Raw genomic sequence first — 21,480 nt, forward strand, 5'->3', positions numbered from 1 at the left:
GTTATAGATTTGGCCAGAAGTGACAGTTTAAAGTGCAAATGTCTTTAGTGATGTATTTACTTCTTACAAACAGGCAGCTTTTCATTTCACAAGACATTAACTGATGGACTGGAGTGGTGTGGATTACTTGTGGATTATTGTGATGTTTTTATCAGCTGTGGACTCTCATTCTGACGGCACCCATTCACTGCAGAGCAGCCATTGCTGAGAGAGTGATGCAATGCTACATTTCTCCAAATCTGATGAAGAAACAAATTGATCTAAATCAATGGCCTGAAGGTGAGTAAATCTTCAGAAACTTTTCATTTTTTGATTAACTATTTATTAACTATACAACTATTAACTATTTCTTTGGTAACATATACAGAAAGTTGAAGACTTCATTCTTTTTTATCAACTCTGGAAAAAATAGAGTCTTCAGTGCCCATTTATTTTGGAGGATCTCCTCTGCAGGGTACAGAAATAGCCAGCAGCCACTCCCTCAGTCTCCATACTCCTGCCACAGAGGCGTTTCTGTCACTTCATTCCTCCCAGCGTCCAGACAGAGAGATTTCTGTGCGAGTCTCCCCTGCCCCGTCACCCACACCCAGCAGCCCAGGAAATATCACCTGCCACACACAGCCAGCACAGCCGCACAATGACCTGAACAGTCGCACTGTCCATTTGACTACATTACCCTTCCAATGACAGATGTGAGCTCACAGCCCAAGGACGTTTGCTTTTTTAAAATAACCATAATTGAGAGTAAATGCAAATTGTGCTGATGTTAAATGATTTAAAACCTCAGTAACTGGGAGAGAAAACCTACAGGAGGTAAACATTTCTTCTGGAATCTTAAAATAATCCTCCTGACAATGAGTGTAACTCAAATATGCTTTATTACTTTAAGTCTAGACTGAAAAATTACCTGTTGGGTCACCACTGACAGTGAAGGTTCTGGCAAACTCAGATACTGGTTTTGTGCTCCATTATTCACATTATTTGATGAAGTCTGTGAGCAGTGCAATGGCTAGTTCTCAATGTTTGTATCTGTGGCCCACTAGCCTCACCTAGCAAAACTCTGAACTATATGCAAACTGTTTGGTCCAAATTGCTGCTTATTTTGGACAAGAACCAGATAGGAAGAGACTGTCTAATTGACATGTAAAATGGCCAACCGCTGTTTGTTTTCTTATGGTTTAGATGCAGGTTTATCGTAAGTAGTTGATGCCATAATAATAGACCAAGTGTGAAAAAAACACAGTGATATAATTAAAAATGCTGACCAAGTGTTGAATACTGATTTGACTGATTTTAGAGATTATTAGAGTTATTGATAGTTAGCATTAGTATTGTATTTTATTAATTAATTTAGTCAAAATCATAATCATTTAACCATAATTTAAGCTCAGACTTAATAACAGTTAATTGCCTTCCAAGACAACATTCCAGTAAGTTTTAAGTTTTTCAATCAAATATTTATATTTTATTTTTATTTCAGTTTTATTTCAATTAACCTTTTTTTTTAATGTTATAGTTTTTGAAAACACTGAAATAACTGTCGGAAATGTGTGCAAACTAATTTACATCACAGATATACAATAACTCAGAAAGTACAACATTGGTTGCACACATTAGGCCTGCGCTAGCATCCACGATCAAGATTCCACCCCGTGATGTAAATCATTTTAGATATGATGCCACTTTGTTTACCCTTGGAAAAATTCAAAGACGACATCCTGTGCAGAGAGGAAACCCGCCCTAGAGACGTAATAAAATCTAAACAATGAATTGGATGTTTCATGAATGACATCATGGAAGAGTAAATTAGCAATCAACTCGATGATGTAATTCAGAGCATCCACTTATTACTGTCAAACAGATCATAAGAGCATCATCCACTTCAATCACAACTGATTACATAATCACTTCTGAGGACCAAAAGGTAGCACATAACTTATGTAATATGAGTTTTCAAAATCCAAACATCTTCCAAACACTCCCACACAGCTCACTTGAATCAACTGAATAACAATTGATTGCTTCAAAACCAGAAAACCAGCGAGTCCTCCGAATAGCATTTCAAACTCTTGAGATGACCAGTCTCTTTGGGCAAGACTTGCTCCTGCTGGTTTCATCAAACATTCAGAGGCCTTGAGACATTCAACTTTAACCTTTAAACAGATTATGAGAGAAATCAAAAGACCCTCCAGGCCTTCTCTAAACCCCCCCCCCCCCCAAAAAAAACCAACAACAACTAATAACTGAAAACACATAATACATTAAACCTCAATTAAACAAACTTGGTTTCCAAGAATGCCAATTTTCACAGCAGTTATATTGGAATATTTCAATGTTCCGACACTTATTGTTGGAATATTTACTGTTCCAGTTGGTGATCTGGGCCTTAGCCATGAGAATTTCTGCACCAAATGAATGGAAAGGATGTGCAATTAATGAACAGTCATGGAAAGCTATTTTATTAGTATATTCTTATGCGAATCTGTTTCTTGTTTATGCATAACCCGCCTTCTTTTTATATTGTAAATTTCCAATGCATTCCAGTTTTGTTTGTGATTTGATTCAGTTGATTAAAATACACAGCAGCCATGGTTAGTATCACATGTAGCACTCCTTGCATGATTTAGATGGTTTTATGTTCGAACATACTAAAAGCAAACTTGTAATATGCAAAAATCATAAATGAATCTGTCTATCTGAACACTTCAAGATATTGGGCCCTATCGTATGGCACAATGCGGCGCCAGGTGCGACGCAAGTGTTTTTTGCTAGTTTCAGCCCGACGCAGTTATCATTTTGACATCCTGCGCCATGTTGTTTAAATAGCAAATGCATTTGCGGCCATTTGTGCGCTCATGGGTGTGCTGGTCTGAAAACGAGGTCAGGCGCATTGTTGGCGCTTTGCTATTTTGATACAGCTGAAATATACCGCGCCATTGACCAACTGCAACCTGGTCTAAAGTCAATGGTGCAATAATTTTTTTGTTATTTAAAGAGCACACAAACATGCCAAATATTAAAACTTAAAGGATTACAATGTAAACAATTATTATTGTGTAGGCTACATATATATATATATATATATATGTATGTATATATATAAATGCCTACATGTCATGATAGATAGTCATTGCGTGTATCAGAATTAGGCTACCTATTTGCTCGTGCACAAGCAGCTCCGTTTCCTCTCTGGAGATGCGTTCAGTCTTTGCGCCTGAAAATTGGCGCGAGCACATCTGGCTCTTAAAGGGAATGGGAGATGAGACTCTGATTGGTTTATTGCACATTATGCCCAAAAGCACACCCATTGCTCATTAAGAGAATAGGGACAATCCTTTTAGACCATGCGGCAGGCGTGCGCAGACTGTATTTCCCATCGTTAAACTAGCAAAAGTGGATTCGGATACGCCCTAAGTGCACCTGCGCCTTGCACTTTAGACCATGCGCTTAAATCGTTAAAATAGGGCTCATTAAATCTATTTCAAACTTTCTGGACAGGCTTTCTCAAGCCAATATCAACGTTTTGTCAGACTTCACTAGTCAGTCTCCTTTATGATTATGTGCATCCATTTTTTTGTTTATGCATACCTTTCTATCAGACTGCATATCAAATTCTCAGTGTGTTTCAATTTTGCTAGTGATTACCTTCAAGCATATCAGTTGATTAACCTACACTACAGCCATGGTTAGTATCATGTGTACCGCTCCTCGCATGATTTAGGTGGTTGTCTAGTCACAACATCTTGTTTTCGAAGCAAGAGTGCTGTGTGATTGTCAAAATATCCTGCTGCAGAGCAATGGACTGAAACACGCATTGGTTTGGCAATGCATCCCATATGAGGAACCTTAAAATGGCATCTGCAGAGGTTCAAATACGTCTACCAGATGAGCTTGAAGGGAGCAGCTTTGAAGTCTCATAATTAAAAGCAAAGCTGAGCAGAAATACAGATCCCACTGAAGTCCGGAGGAAATGACTCCAGTGTTTGGGACAGTGGTTGCTTAATGGATGCTTTTGCAGGAAATAAACATATAACCCCTAAAACATCCCTTATTTTCTAAGATGAGATCAGTGGAAAGTGTTCAGTAAACGCTGTGTTATTTTTCATCAGAAATACATTACTGTACCTGTGAATGGCATCTTCTAGTGTCTTGACGTGAAGTTCATCTTGCTCGACCTGTTTCCTCCGACCTTCCTCTTCCTCTTGTGGCACCGCTGGTGTCCCCTGCAGAAGCCATCTCTCCCTCATGGCTTTAGACTGTAAGACAGAAAGATTTTCTATGGTCAAGTCATTGATCTAAATCAGATGTTATTTTTTAGGTGTTCTTCACACAGGTGTTTGGGATTGACAAAAGTATTAGTACTGCAAGAGGTGTGACTCTTGAGCAATCATGTACAGTTTGCAGGAGACAATCGGCTTTTTTGTTCTCATGACAGCTGTGAATAATGGCTGTAACAAGAGTGACAATAGAGTGCTGCAGAAATGAGTCCTAAAACCTGGAAATGCGTTAGCATTTTAGCACTTGCAGTTCAATTATTTTTGGTTAAATGCCTGGAGGGTGAACACAAGCTCAAGATAGTTTGACATTTCATTCTGTGACAAAATACATCAGTATTTTTAAGGCTTTTAGCTGTATTGAAAAAGGCAGTCGCTGACAAGTGGCATCCAAAACAACAGAACATTTTATTATAGTTGAAACAACATAATCCAATGAACGAGCCCAAGTGAGATGGGAGTTCATCCATCAATTCTTAACTAACCAGCAACAGCTTCACATATTTTTTTTGGTAAGCATTTAAAGCATTAGCTGGTCTCCAAGTCTGACTTAGCTAGTTTTAAAGGCAACCCAGGCTCATTGAAAATATGTCCTTGTGGTGACATTTCTGCAACACCGATATTGCACGCCGTATTGCACATTTTTGCAGTAGTTTCAATGGAAATGTCCAGTGAGTGGCACTCAAACATGTTCAATACGTGTTCAAAAATGCATTTGCTGATGCAACTGTGCTATTTTAACTTCCTTCTATGCAGGCTTGAGCTGTTTTGTTGAACCATAGTTTCACGGTATTCGTGCAACACTGTATCGCGTGAACTACCAAGCAAACCTACTGTGTCAGAAAACCCATACATATAAAGCTGTATATGTGACGCTAATGTTAAAAAGTATCCCTATTCAAATCTCGCAGTATCTTAAAATTGTTTTGAAGTCATAACATAATAATGCTCAAGAAATTGTGTGAAAATTAGGCTTTCTTCATCGAAACTCTGGCCATGCAAATCGTAATTTGTGTAAAAAAGAAATAAAAGTTGTCTGAGTTATACTGCATCTAGGTTTTTTTCCTGCAGAAAAGTAGGTAGAGGCTGTAGTTTAAAGGGTTTCCAGTGAGCCTGTAGTTTAAAGGGGTTCAGATATGCTTGTGAGGCTATGAGACCTGCTAAACCAAAGTAAATCACCTAAGACCAGCAAACCATCTGTGGTTTGAGCATTTTTAGCAGTCTAAACTGCAACATTTAGATCACAAAACTGGTGGATAGAGCTCTGTGGAAGACAACTGGATCTAAAATCTCTATTTCTGTGAGTTTGCAATACTATGTCCATTTCTGTGAGTTTCCAAAACCTCACATGAAAAAACACAACGCTCTCAAATTTTTACGTCAATTCAATTACAGAATGCAGCTGTCAATCCATATTTCACCGTAAACTGTATTTAACGCTCCAAAGTGCTCTGCTGCTGGAAGAATGTAGCCTAAATGTACAAGCTGAATCTAAAACTGGACTTAGTTTATACTTTAGTCAGCTCATTATTGTGCGGATTGTGGCTTACCACTGAAAAACCTTTATATGTGCATTGTTTGACATTTAAGTTCAGAATATAAATGTCACATGTTGCCACATTCTCATGTAAACTTGAATACATTTATAAACTGTCCAGCATGAACAGCTGTTAAGGAAGTCACCAGCTGTGGCCGAACTGACTCTGCATATATGTGAGCTATGAGGTCTCTCAAGACCCCTTACGCCTAGTCATCACCCCCACGAAGGTCAACCGCAGGAACTCAGGACGGTTTCACAAGCTGCTGAAGGTATGTGGGAGAAAGCACCATCTTGGATTACCACATGTTTGGCTTCAAAAGACTCAAAACAGTGCTTTGAAGACTGTTTTAAATGCACATTCATAAAACATTTTCAGATTTTCATATTTTGATAATTGCATTACATTCTTGTTTGCTGCTGTTTTACATTTTACTGCTTGGCTCTCTGGGATACTGGATTGTAATTGGCCAATCGTGGCATTCTGCCATCAAATATATAGTATATATAGCATTATACGTTAAACTGTTTAATATTGTCTAAGGCACCAGTTCCATACATAGCTCTGTCAGTTTCATTTATTTGGTAATGCAGTCATGTAATGAGTGTGATTATGTACGGTCAGCCAGTCATTATTGCAAAATAAAACTATTCTGGGAGGCACAAAGTCTCATTTTGAGCACCCTGTGGAATTATTTTGCAGTAATGGTTGGATGCTTGTATATTATACAATTACATAATAGCCACTATCAGGATTCATAAGTAAAAATGAAACAAAAAGACAAAGGTACAAGACTGTGTATGTTAACAGGAAACAATCACAATCCCATTAAACACTGCAAATGACATAATCAAATGTAAAATGATAGAGAAACTATCAACTACTTAAAGATGTTGATTGAGAAAATGAATAGGATTTTTACTTCTGAAACCCGACTGTTGTCCTTTACTTAAAAATAATAAATAATTGAGTTTTGTTTAGTATCTGCGCAGCATACATTTTTTTGACTTTGTTTAGAATTTCACATTGTATTTCATCCCTTTATGAGAAAATCAACTGAGATAGAAATCTTTCTGTTGGCGCTCACAAAAGACGCACATCACAGGCATTGCAGCTGTACTTTCCGATGAGAACTTGCCTCAGAAGCCGATTACACCCACTACTAAACAAACATCTCTTTTCCTGTATACACTGCTCTTTTTCAGTCAAATCCTCACTTAGAATTCAGCCCTTCGAAAAACATTCACTTCCTTTTCACTACTATACACATTCACCCTAAGATCGCCCAGAATTAGCACATATGACTAGCTATTGCTAACATCAGTGCTGTTGTGTGCTGGAACATAAGTGATCGCTGTTATCTTTTAGTCTCTCAGCGTTCTTTACAAAAGTCTCACAGTACTACAGCGTTATCAAATCTTTTGCAGTCATTGAGAATAAGTGTTTCTTTTCCCTCAAGTCCTTCTCTCCTGTGGCCTAGACAAAATCTCTTTCATGAGTGACTTTAAACCAAAGTCTGTGTTTTTTGTATAAACTAACTGCCATAAAATTCGGGTGATAACACCACAGAGTAATTCTGCGTAAATGAGGCAAACCCCTGGCTATCTGATAACACACTCTTGTGTTGCTAGAGCTGATTCAGACATGTTCCCCTGACGCAGACTCACGCAGAGAGAAAAAAAAGATTATCATCAGGACCAAAATTCGAAGATTACTTCTCTAGTAATTTCTAAATCCAAATTTGATTCCACCGTACCCTTTACCTATTGTATTATTTAGGTCCAACTAGTATGTGTGCATCATCAGTGCAGATAGCAATGCTAGACAGTGATTCAGGAGTGAAGATTCTCTATGGATTTACTGTACCTTCAAAACACACACTGATTGACATTGGCATTTGTCTGCTGCAAGAGGTGCAACGAATCCAAGCTGCTCTCCAAAGATAACTTATTCTGAGTTAAGATGTTATGAGAAATGTGTTATAGAGCAATACAAAGATGCAAATATTATGGCATCAACTGAAGCTTCATTTCCCATTTCAAATATGGTCAAATTCACATCAGACCCAAAGTCTTGATGTGAAATGGACTCCATGGTCCAAATCAAAGTTCTTGTGTGAAATTACCCTATAAGATAATTTTGGAGAACACAATGCATTGACATGTAAATGTAGGAAAACATATTGAAAGCTGACATTTGAATGATGAGTTTGCTGTAATGGTGCATGGTGCAAACTTTCAGAGATGTTTAAAGAGTTTTTTTTTTTTTTTTTTACCTTGAAATGTTGAAGTTGTAGAACAAGTTCATCGAGTTGTCTTCTTTTGTCCTCTATCTCGGCTTGTCTTTTCCGTTTTTCCTGAAAATATAAAATAATTAGTTTTTTGTTATATCACTGAGAGGTACTTTTGAAAGATTTTTAAAGATAAACAAGTCATTTTGTGTGACAATGAGACAGATCAGCTTAGTTAGGATGACCATTTGTCATGGCCGGGATTTCTAAATTTCCTAACATGTCCAGCTTTTGGCTTCGTTTTCCTATTGAAATGCTCTCTGCAGTCCTTATACATGATTTTTATGCATATATGCATGTTTTGATCGCTTTCTGTAGATCCCACCTCCTCACGCCACGATTGGTCAATTATGCACAATGCCTGCATGCTATTGGTCAAACTAATTTTCAGTCATTACCTTCAGCAAGTCTGAAAACAAAGTCAAAACCCAGATACTTATTTCACCCAAGCTTAGTAGTGCATGGAATGAGTTTAAACTGATTTTAATAGCAGCTTGCTTGACAAATATTTTTTAAAGTATTTTCAGGGTTTTTATCCTAATCCTTTTTATGGTTTGAGCTTTATTTGTGATATTTGCTAAGGCAAGCATAACTATTAGCCTTTTGGCTGTTCATAGCTAAATACTTAAGCAGCTGTTTCACTTCTAACAACAACAGACTAAAAACAGGAAGTCATCAATTTCCAATTCATAGCTGCACAGGGGCAGAAATAATTGTTTAGGCTGTTAAACATAGCAAGTACCATTCACATTTTCTGCAGAAAAATCAAAACCTTGGTTGAAAATATGACCCACTGGAACAACACATTTAGAAAGGCTTGTCCACAACTTTGCAACACTGTATATAATATAATCATATCACATCATAACCCTAAACTGCAGCCTGTCTCTGCAGGTAATCTAATTCTTATTCACTTTACATGAGCAGAGAAGCCCATAGAGGGAAACTGAGCCATATATGTAGGTTACTGAGGTTCTTGAGTGTGTGTTCAAATATCTTGGCTGGCTCTGACACAGTTTCACGAGCGCATTCCTGCAGTCTGTGTGTGCTCTCCTGTGAGCTCCGCTGAGGGAAAACTGATATGTTATCCAGATGTGAACAAATGTGCCTCTAGAAATGGACCCTTACATATCCGTCAGTGAATAATGCCACTGGATTTCACATGAAAGCTAACTGTTAATCGTTTTTATGTCTTCTTTTAAAAGCTGAGCACTGAAACTGAAACATAATCCCTGATTCTGACATGTTGAGAAAGATAAAACAAGAGGAAAGATCAGATTACCTTCTACTCCAGAGAAAACTATTTACAAATCCTCTGACGACTAGTCAGACCTGAAACTTCCAGCAAGAGAGCCATCCTTTATAAGTGCATAATGGAGAAACTTTGTCTGAGAAAGACCTTTTCATAGCAAATTTACCAATAAAGAATTGAATTATCTTAGTAGTATTAAATCAAGTATACTGTAAGTGAAACATTAATGTGCCTCTCTCATTTGCTTATTACTGTATATGTATGTGTGTTTGTATATGATTGGGGTGTGCCTATGAGTTGATGAATACTAATGACATCCTGACCAGCACGCAGGACAACACAGAAAATACAATGCAGAAGCAGAGAGATTGTTTTGGCATCAGATCTTATGCCCCATTGTGAACAGTCATGCCAACTGGAAGTGCTCACGATGTGTCTGTCTAACTTCATTCATCCGGGCCAAGAAAGTCACCACAATTATTTGTAAAATATACACTTTGTAGGATGATTATCATTCTGGCACCTGAAATATAAACTCTGGTACACTGGAATAATAATTTTTTAATTCCAAATGAAATGATATCAGCCAAGACTATAAATATATGGCTTAACTGTAAAACAAACACACTTTTGGTTCAACCAGATTAAACAGCCGCCTTTTTCTGAATGGGATGTTATATGTATTTTCAGCTTGGACGGTTTTTATGCCATATGGCATACGAATATTTCATTTGTGCTTTTATGAAGTGAATATGTCATCAACTTCAAATTTCATATTGTTTTATTTCAGAAAATTATATCTAATGTTAAAACTGATCATAAATGTTGCTTTTCCCTATATTTAAGAATAATGTGCATGTGATAGTAAGTATGTTTTTGTGCAGAGTACGCCTTTTTCCAGGTTGCACAAAAAAAAAAAAAAAAAAAAAATTCTATTAATGCACTATAAATGTATTTGGATTAAAGTGTTTGGCAAATTAATATATAACGATATGGTAAAAATATCAAAAATAGAAGTATGTTAGTATGATGTGGTTCTCAATCCAGGAAGTGACAATGAATCATCAAAACAGTCAGAAAAGCAACTGATTTCAAATGGCCCAAAATATTTTAGTAAAATAAGAGCTAAAATATATGTAAATTTGGTAAAACTTTAGATTAGGGAACACTATTCACTATTAACTAGTTGCTTATTAGCATGCATATTACTAGCATTTTGGCTGTTTAGCAGTAATTACAAAGCCCATATTAACTCTAAAGATATCTACTACAACGACTACCTTACTATCAATAAGCAGCAAATTATAAATATATATACTGTATATATTCCAGATTTTTGGGTCTTTTGATAATTTAAATGTATCACAAAGCATATCAAAATTGATTGTGCTGTATGCAATTTGAACATCACGGTTCTGTCCTTTATAAACGCAGATGTTTGTTTAACGTGCATCACAACAACGTCAACTCTGAATCTATGCAAGCAATTTCTCATGTGACGGCAGGGCTGTAATTACACCGGCAGAGCGTTCGTCACTGGTTACATGCCCTACGGACTGGCACGACACTCCACGCCCCTCTCATCTGGACACAAAACTAAAGCCAGATCTATTTCACACCAAGTATGCGACACATACCAGAGCCTAGAGTAACATACAGGAATAGGCCAGCAGCAAGAGTCGTTCCTCACCACGGACACGTAAGCTCTCGAAATATCCCTCACACAGCTAATTTCCAGACAGACCGTAGCATCTGTAAAAAATTGGGGATATGAGTTGAGCAGGTAATAAAAATGCTCAGTGACGTTGAGCCTGTTGGGCTGGTGAGACCCAAACAATGAGGATTTGTTTCCCAGCTCAAATGGAAAACATCTGCATGGCGGTACTAAAGCCTCCCCCTCCGTCTCTACTGATGCCATCAAACACCCAAGAGCCTCTCCTCAGTTCATTCGATTTCTCTTTTGCTACAGACAAAATATAAGAGACGCCCTGAGATCTAAGGTTTAACAGAAACAATTGGAAATCCACCGAGGATGTCACTATAGCCGAGTCCAAGTTCAGAGGGTAAAAATCTCGGCCGTGTACTCCTACACAGGCCACATTCCCTGCTGACGAATACAGCTTCCCATGTTGTGTGTAACAGGGCTTGATGCTTATTTTTCACAATGAGAACTGATCAAACAGAGAGAAGCTACAAGAGTTTACTTCTAATTAAATGCAATACACAATTTGTTGCATAACCAAAACACCAATAATAGGAGAAAAAAAAAATGGATAATGCAGGACTGTGAATTGTAAATAAGCCGGAAATACACAGGGACTCTTATTTTGATATGTGTATATTGTTACACTATTAACAACCTTATATTTCATAAAACTGATGTTTTATAGTTTTTAAGGACCTTCAGGGATTTTATATTCACTCACATGTTCCTAAATACATTGTGCATTCGCACACATTTTAGTCACATTTTAAGCCGCAAATGCAAGTAAAACACTGTTGAGTCCTAGTTTAAATGAAAATACTGTAAATATACAATGTACTGTTAATATGAAATAATTTTCTGTATTGATCTGTAAACTTGTCAAATGTGTATGGATAGGCATACACTGAAAGTAATCCACAAAGATTACTTTATAGTGAAGACTAGCTGGAAATATCATGGCTGATGCATGATGCATTTATGGCTGCAATCCCAATTCACACAATATCTGTTAATATGCAATATTCTAAATGGGAGCAAAAATTCCCCAATCTCCTTTGTAATGACTTGGACATTTTGAATTGCTTAAAAACCAACAACAATGATGAACACTCTAAGAAAAGTCTGTAAAAATACCTCCGAGTGTGCTGTGCTAATAAGAAGGGACTTTCCTTACAAGTGTTCTGAATTAAGTATTTTGTTTTAGGGCTGAAGGAAATATCGGTAAAATTAACGAAAATGTACTGGTTCGAAAAACCATGAAAACACTATTCTGACAGGTTTTTATTTTCTTACACACTTGAAATGAAGATGCAAACAGTAAGCTTCATGGTGGTCTGTGATAAGATGTGATGTATTTTACTACTTGGTCATTTCCAGTGAAGTACACAAGTATGCCAATTGGGATGAAGCCATGACCTAGGAGCCAATGAGTCACAGCAAATGGACTCAACAAAACTTTCGTTGAGATTGAGAAACAGTCCATTTCCTCTGTTGTTTGCGACCAATGACCCGAGCTGTCAAAGTATGTGTCACTGTTGACTCCTACAACTGACGCCTCCAGTGCAAGCAATGCTGACATTTCTGATTGAAATGCTCTTTAACAAAGACTAACTACATGGATCGTTTTTGTATTTGCTCAGTTATTTTTTCTTTACAGCAATAGGATTTACAGCATTTTTCATCAAATACTTCTAAAAGTAAATGATCTGACCTGCAGTATGCAATCCACATTCATTTTATAGCTCTATGCTCTTACTGGAGACATACAAGAGCGAGAGCATTTAGGAGAAGCATCTGAGACAGCTAACAACAAACCAACAAGCACCTATAAGACTACCAAGTTATGAAACACCAAAATCTGAGCATTCATTTTTCTTGCAAATGCAGGCAGTGTTGTGTAGGCTGTCTTTTGTTTTCATTGTGCCTCTTATTTGCTAAAAGATGTCTTAAAGTCTGATGATAGCTCTTTATCAAGAGTCAAGCGCTTGTCCCAGAGGACAGACAAAAATAGACTGGACATAGTTTTCCCAGAAAGCACTATGAGAAAGGAAGTCTTCAAGAAGTGAAGGGGTGAAGTGATGGCACTCCATAAAGAATGCTGATATATTAATATAATTACTCAACAATGTTAAAGTTTCTATCACTTAGAATTATTTTTGCTCCTTAATAATAATCTTTTGAGGATATTTTAGTGCTTTGGAACAGATAATTCAACACGCTATCATGGCATTTCTTTTTTTTTTTTAAACTCTTCTTTATGTTTTGGTGTATTTGTAAAAAATATATGTTTCCTTACAAATCAGCACAGCATGAAACAGTTATGTTTTCTCATAAAATTGGGTTGGACAAGTCTATTTGCTGAAGACTTATTTGCTGTTAGATGAAAAAGCATAATTTCCAAAAAGCTTCCTTCTTTATATTGTTATTTCCAGGGGAGATTTTCTTTTTTTGCACATTTTAAGTACATTCAAATCAGTCAAAAGGTGATTTATGTTTCAACTAAACAACATTTATTACCTGCATGCCATAGTGCATGAAACACCATGAAATTATGACCAGTATTATCTTAAACTACACATTTGAGAGTAAAGTTATGATTCAACAGTGACTCAGCCCCATTATTAACTCTAAAAGGGAATTCTTGAGGAGTAGATCATGCAGACTTGATGTGTAATACACTATTCATCTGCTTGTAACATTCTTTAACTGACCTTATTAACATTCTTTGCATATCTTGCATGTCAGTTAAACCACATAAACCACAAAGCCCTGCGTTTAATCAACATGTACTTCAAAAATAAATAACATCAGCCAAACACATCTATTGGATGCTTAAGGTCGTGGTTATTTCTTCAAAAATTCCCCTACATCAATGTGAAAGTCTGCAGTCCATTATTTAAATTGGAAAATAATGTTTTTGTTTTTTTTTTCATCTGGAAGAGAAAAACAAATCTCTGCACTTAATAATGCATGTGTACGAAATTACAATAAACACTGGAGTTCACACATTAAGTATAACATTTGTGACTGTGACACTAACTGATAAAATATACTGAAATACTGAAGTTCAAAGTGTTACAAAAGCAATATCATCAATTATACATTGTGTGGTCAATTTTCTGATGGCCAAAGCATGGGAGTCTGTATGATCAACCCATTGTGAACTTGTCTCACACAAAATTCATATACACAATATTGATATCGAAGTTGACCCTACTAGAATCCATTGTTTTGTTTCTGTGATATATTTATTTATTTATAATTTTTTTTAAATTAGTGCTGGGCAACGATTAATCGCAATTAATCGCAACCAAAATAAAAGTTTTTATTTATATAATATATGTTTGTGTACTGTGTATATTTACTATCTATATATAAACACATACAGTATATATTTTGAAAATATTTACATGTATTTACATGTTTATATTTATATTCATATAATTTATATTATAAATAAATATATTCAATATATAAACTTAACATATTTTTTCTTAATGCATGTGTGTGTATTTACATAAACTAGTCAACATTTGAAGTGGATCAAAACATTTCATCAAAGTTAAAAGTTTCACCTAAAACCTAAAACCAAAACGTGCTTTTGTCTTAGGACAACTTTGATGAACTTTTTTGATCCACTTCAGATGTTGACTACTGAATACATAATAAATATACACAGTACACACACATGTATTATGTAAACTAAAACTTTTATTTTGGATGCGATTAATCACGATTAATCGTTGCCCAGCACTATTTTAAATATGACGTTGTGATTGGCTCAGATCACTGAGTTGGGTGGCAAACTTATGTCTGCCTCTCGTATTACAGTGGTATTCACAAGCATGACAGAAATTGACAGTTCCAAATTCAACAGTGTGGAAGTATTTCCAGCTTGTCGACAAAATAACAAATATTTTTTATGAATTACGTAAGAATAAAGCAAGTCCACAAGTGTGTGACTTTCTCACTCACTCCCCCATGCTGCTTGTGGCTTCGGGGGCATAACTTTCACACCTCTCTTTCGCTCTATTCATTTCTCTAGCTTCTGTTCGATAATTTAACTGGATATAAGCAGCAAATCGGGAATGCCGTTGTAATATATAATTTTAGGTATTCTTTCTAAAATGGGACAGTTGTAATTTGGACAGTTATACTAAAAGTCCACTGTTAATAATTTTGTGACATAATTTGAAAATATGTACAAATAAAAAGGTTAAACTGGTTATTTACACATTTTTGGGATTGTAAATTTAAAGATAGCAATATGAACAGAACTGAACAGAATCTGAACAGATCTCAGAGGAGATTTCTCCTCTTATAACAGGTCACACATACAGTAAAAGTAAATTTAGCTGTTACAAAAAACATCAACATAATTTCCTCCCAGCTTTGATGAATAATAAGGTCAGCCCTAATAACATCCTGTCAAAGTAAAAAAAATAAAAATAATAAATCCATATTATAATTGCATCCTGTGCATAACGCTACACACACTGCATCGCTGGGGTGTGCATCATGCTACAAGAGCTAGATGAGGAACATATGCAGAGGACTGGCCTGAGCCCTCTATCTAGGTGGCAATGAACCAGATAAAACCAGGTGATTCATTAATGCAAACCACATACAGCAAATTAAGTCTTAGGTGAACTACTAATATAGAGTCCACATTGCAAACATATTTAAAGAGAAATACGGTACACACTGGTATGAGTGCATAGCTGTTCTCATGTGCTCATGGGCTATTTTCGATCCATGTGTTCTCTCCAATGTCAGCAGAGCTACACCCTGCTGGTAGAACATCCAATTTGGACTGAATTTTGATCACATTCCAGGTCAGGTGGGCTGTTGCAAATTTATGGCATGAGTTGAGTTTTTATTCAGCCAATAGAAATTGGGGGTGTGGTCAGAAAACCATTATTTTTGACACCCAAAAGTTGAAGTTCCCAAATCCAAAGGGACGATCTGGTTGCCATTGTGCACTTAATCAACACACTCAGGTTGCCCAATAATCAAGTTTTAACTAGCGTACTGTCATTTTCCTTATATAAAAATTTTGGTCCCACTTTATATTAAGTGTCGTTAACTACTATGTACTTACATTTAAATTAATCATTTGATACAGTGCACATATTGTGTACATGTTTTTACATTGTACTTATATTTAAAAATACCAGCATGTAATTACATCTGTAATTAATTTCTGTAATTACATTTATAATTACACTGTTGACGCATCCCTTACACCTTACCACCAAACCTGTCCCTAACCTTACCCCTATCCCATCTCAATAGCAGCAGAAGTGTATTGCAATACAATATGTACATTGTACTTATTTTTTGATGTAACTAAGGCAACCTAATTTAAAGTGGGACCAAAATCTCTGCTAACTACTATGTTACTACTAATTATTGTTAACAAAACTATTACAAACACAAAATTACCAGTGCATCAATACGATAAGCAATTTGCAAAAGAATGACAATTTAAATGAGAAAACTCAATAAAATGACACAGATCTTACTCAATGTACTCAAAAATTACACAGATTTACAGTTTTCATATTTTTCAATCATTGTTAGGTGTTATGATTTAATTTGCAATGAAACAGAGTAATAGATCTTTTCTTTTGTATTTGTGATGTTCATCCGAATGCCAAGGATCATTAAAAAAGGACTGGATGGTGGAGATTTGGTTGTATACATAGCTTGTTGATTGGATGTTTAGATGTGGAGACACTTTGAGAGCCTCATGGGATGGGATTTAAGCAAAGTAAATAATTGGAAAAGTTCTGCATACATCACCAGGGTGAAGTCGTTTAGTTGCTCATTAGCATGCCTATTATTAACATATTGGCTGTTTTAACGCATGTTTTCTGCATGACCATATTTTACATCCCTAATCCTACCCAATACCTAAACTAAACAACTACCTTACTAACTATTATTAAGCAGCAAATTAGGAGTTTACTGAGGCAATAGTCATAGTTAATAGGTTTGTTAATAGTGAGAATTGGACCTTAAAATAAAGTGTGACCAGACGTTTTGATTAAACATTAAAAGGTCAAAACATTTTCTATAAATGAAACGTATACAATGATGAATCATTCACAATAAGATCTATAACATGCATTTTGGAAATAGATAACGTGAATTTAAATATTATGCCGACTTTAACCTCCTATACCAAAGTACAGACTATATTGACTACCTAAAAACAAACTAAAACTAAACAGAAATTGAAAATCTAAATATAAACCAAAATAAAAAAGTGCAAATTTCAGTGTAAGTGATGCTGTAAGCGACATAAATCAGTGCTGATGTTTGTTACCATCATGCAACATCCAGAAATACCTGACTCTGCTGTGCTAGTTAGCAGAAAGGCTTTCAGTTACAGCAGAGTTCCCAATACTTGTTTCAGAAATGCAGCTGAGGCCCCACACCCGAGAGCTTTGGGAATCCAAACCCACCTGAGGGTCACCCCACCTCTGTGAAATATGCGAACCCCGAGCCAAATCATCACAGACAGCTGCTGCTAAATTTAACCCGATAGTAATGGCTGCATGTGCTACACTAACAAGAGCACAGTGTAAATGAGGCCTCTAGTAAAGGTCTAGACCTGAGCTTGACTAAATTAATCCCTGTAAACAAGTCAGAACTGCAGGCATTTAAGACAAGAGGGAAGTCCACCCATGTGCAATCACCTCCGCCCAGTGTACTGCAATTAGCAACCCGCTAACCCGTTTCTCATTTGAGCTAGCGACATTCCCTCACTTGATGGACTGAAAACAAAAGCCACAGATTTGGACCCAATGACTGTCCTCTGCAGCAGCAGCCTGTGGTTTGAGGCAATGGACCAGAAACATAGCTAGCTAGCAAACCCTCACTTACTGTAATGTAACAATAGGGAATTGTTTGGCAAACCTATCAAAAATCAGTTCTTATATATCTTAATGGCATGCTTATTAAAACAAATAAAGTGATATTCAAACAGTTTATCAGTTAGGCAGTCAATTTTTGGTTAGCATTGTTGACGCAAGGGAGTCTATTTTCACCACTAGCAGAAACCGATATTTATAATGCGCTCCCAGCAAAACAGCATGATAGAACACAGTGATGAACAACCATTAAACTCCACTACATTTCAGTAATCTTCTTGAGGTATAGCTTCTAGTTTAGCTCATTTCAAAAACACAACAGCTTGGCCAACATCAAGCAGCCCACAGGCTTTTCTGGAGAGCATGGGAAACTAAGCAAAGTCCAGATAAAGCATGTGGTTGGGGTAAGAGAGATGTTGGCTGAATATTGAGTGAAACTAGAAACCCCAAATTGGAAATCCACGGGCAAAGTCTTGTGGTACTTTCCTTCTTGAAGGCAAGTCCAAATTAAAAGCTTTCTAATGAGCGCAACGCACATAAAGTACTGACCGTTATAAAATCTTTGAACATCAAACCTCCGCAAGTTTCAGTTACAACGCTGTTATGTTAATAAAATTGCATGTGCATTTGACAATAAAACTGCAACCCAATAATAAAATACAGGATGGTTGCTGCAAACTGGGTTGACATATGAAAATATGTTGGGTTGTTGGTGCAATATGCTGCTAATTTGTAGTGTTTACTAAGGCAATCATCTCATCATACATAGGGTTAGGGATTTGTGCAACTGCCAATCCAGGGGTGACAGCCAACCTAGTTTAGCTCTAGTCCCAATGAAACACACATAAATCAGCTAATCAAAATCTTCAGGATCACTGCTGTCAGAAAAAGGCATATTCTCTGAGTAGCTACTACATTTGATGAAAAAACTTACTTTGCAAACATTAAAAAATTGTATTCGACATTGCATGTGAGTCTAACATGAAAGTATTCTGGACATACAACATCCACCATGTTGGGTTTGTCATGTGACCTGCAGCATTAGTTGCATGCCATATATAGATTCTCTCACATGCCCTCATGGGTCCAATGGATGTGCACTTCAGAATCCCAGTAGAAGTAGTAGGTCATTAGGCTACTCTTCCTGCATTTCGAAAAAAGTGTATTCGGACATACTATTCTTTTGCCATACTGTTTTTGTATACCCCTGCTGAAAAAAACAAACAAATAAACAATAGAAACAATCACAGAAATTCTAATGGTTTCCACTAAAAATATCATTACAAACATTACAAACCATTAACTTTTACCCATTAAAACCATTAAAAAATGGTATTCTGTAGTGTGTTCTGGGACATGTTCCATTAGGATTTAATGATTTTAATAAGCTACCAATAGAAGACGACAATTACCAACAGAAACCCACAGGGTCCATTACAGTTTCCATTGAAACCCAATACAAGTCCCATTATAACCAGTAACAATTACAAATTTTGTGATGGTGTTTATTGTTTTTTTCAGCAGGGACTATTAAATATGGAAGTAAGCTCATGCGATATAGCATTGCACTTGTGAGGTGAAGGGCTCAGGTACGAATCCCGGAAAACTACGGTTCGACAAAACAGCTCAAACCCATGTATAAAGAAGTTAAAACAGCACAGTTGCATCAGAGAATGCATTTTTATATCACTTTTTCTTTCGTTAACACTATCGGGTAGGTTTAGGGTTGGGTTTGGTGAAGGAGCATGAAAATGACAGAGCATTAACCTTTTAACGTTACTCTCCAGACATTTCAATTCTAACTGCCACAATACGTACCTGAAGCTACATAATAAACACATCAATAAATGCCTGTAGCAATGTAATAAAATGGAATTAAAATGTGACCACTTTCACGTATTTAATGCACTTTTTATCGTCACTCACTGGACATTTCAGGTAACACTTTAGTATAGGGACCAGTTCTCACTATTAACTATTTGCTTATTAGCATGTCTATTATTAACATATTGGCTGTTTATTAGTATTATAAAGCACATATTTTGCATGACCATTTTCTACATTCATAATCCGAGCTAATACCTAAACTTAACAACTGCCTTGGAGCTAAACTCTGCAGGACTGGACTCACCAAGAACACCCTGGACACTACCTTGTAATACTATTAACTACCCAAAAGACCCCATAGCAACACGCTAGAAACCTCCCAGAACACATTAGCAATCTCATAACAATGCCTTGGCAATCACCCACAACACTGTAGCACTGTGGTGCGACTTCTGCACTGGCAACCACCACTCGTTACATCTTACATCTATTACAAATCTCAACTGCTCAAAGCACAATGGGTCAAAGATGGCTGATTTTATCCATTTGACTCTGAGTTAAGTTGTTAAGCTACCACGTAATATTAATCGTACTGTGTGGGACTATAACAGCTTTCCATTGAGCTACCGTCAAAACAGACAGCGCCATAAAGTTTCACCACCTCATTAATGTCACTCTTTTTCCCTATTATTAAAAAAGGGGAAACCCACATGCTGTTTCAGCCAGTGCTGGTCAAATATCAGTTGGAGAGTTTCTGTGACTGATATATGAATCACTTTGTCTGACTGACTGTTTGGGAATAGATTACTAGAGGAGAATTACTTGATGCAAAACAACTACTATTTTATTCTAAGTTGATTCAAGGCATGACTCATACACACAGCACACCAAATACTAAGTTTGTGAGTCTTTGCCATGTGTGCTCAAGCATTGCAGTTGCACCATGTGGCTGTTGTCACAATTATGCTGCAAAAGTGATTCACAACGCCATTACTACTATGTAAATTTACTCAATACCAACAACAGATGTCAAGAAAATGTTGTGTATAATATGTTCACAACTATCAGATGCGATAAAAGCGCTGAATTCCTGCTAAAATGCAGGAAAATAATCATGCAGTTACTTTAATTTGAGCTATTGGAGAACAAACAGCCGCTCTGGCAAATTAACTTTCAATGCCAAAGCAATCTAGCAGACACTATTTAGATTATCTCGGTTTGTTTCGAGAAGCAGTCATCCCTCAGTGCTCGAGATGCTGCCAGACACTGTATAACTTTAATTATTTATATTTCCTCTGTCTGAGCACAGCACCCTTACCACAGGCCCACTATCTCAACACTTAAACTTCCATTCATCAAACCTCATCCAAAAGGCATTAGCCTGCTACAGTTCTAGCTGCCAAGAATCAATTTTCATTGTTAGACTTGACAGACTTTTAATTAGCGGTGTTTCTTAAGGAAACATCACTATATTGCTCATAAAGATTAGTGTTTTGAAGAAAGAGAGGTGTTCTATTACATTGGATTAATAGTCTTTGCCAATCTACAGACTGTTTTAAGCCAGATCTAGAGAACATATCTATAAAATCTTGAAGACCACATATAAACACCCAACCAGGGTGCATTTCCCAAAAGCACAGTTAGCTAACTATGGTTCTGTTAAACTCAATTGGTAATGACAGAACTTGCAACTATAGTCGCTTTTGGGAAATGCAC

At 36.6% G+C, this 21,480-nt stretch overlaps 1 protein-coding gene across 8 annotated transcripts in view; it reads right to left on the minus strand.

Annotated features, from left to right (window-relative positions):
• Positions 1-21,480, minus strand: part of LOC131548507 (A-kinase anchor protein 2) — a 100,626-nt gene that overhangs the window by 62,294 nt on the left and 16,852 nt on the right. For all 8 annotated transcript variants that reach the window (XM_058789826.1, XM_058789824.1, XM_058789825.1 and 5 more), the window contains 2 exons: positions 8,088-8,168; positions 4,126-4,256 (listed from right to left, as the gene is read on the minus strand). In XM_058789826.1, the coding sequence (XP_058645809.1) occupies positions 4,126-4,256; positions 8,088-8,168 (212 nt within the window). The remainder of the gene's footprint in view (positions 1-4,125; positions 4,257-8,087; positions 8,169-21,480) is intronic.

This window comes from Onychostoma macrolepis, chromosome 10 (assembly GCF_012432095.1).
Source record: "Onychostoma macrolepis isolate SWU-2019 chromosome 10, ASM1243209v1, whole genome shotgun sequence".
Classification (NCBI taxonomy): domain Eukaryota; kingdom Metazoa; phylum Chordata; class Actinopteri; order Cypriniformes; family Cyprinidae; genus Onychostoma; species Onychostoma macrolepis.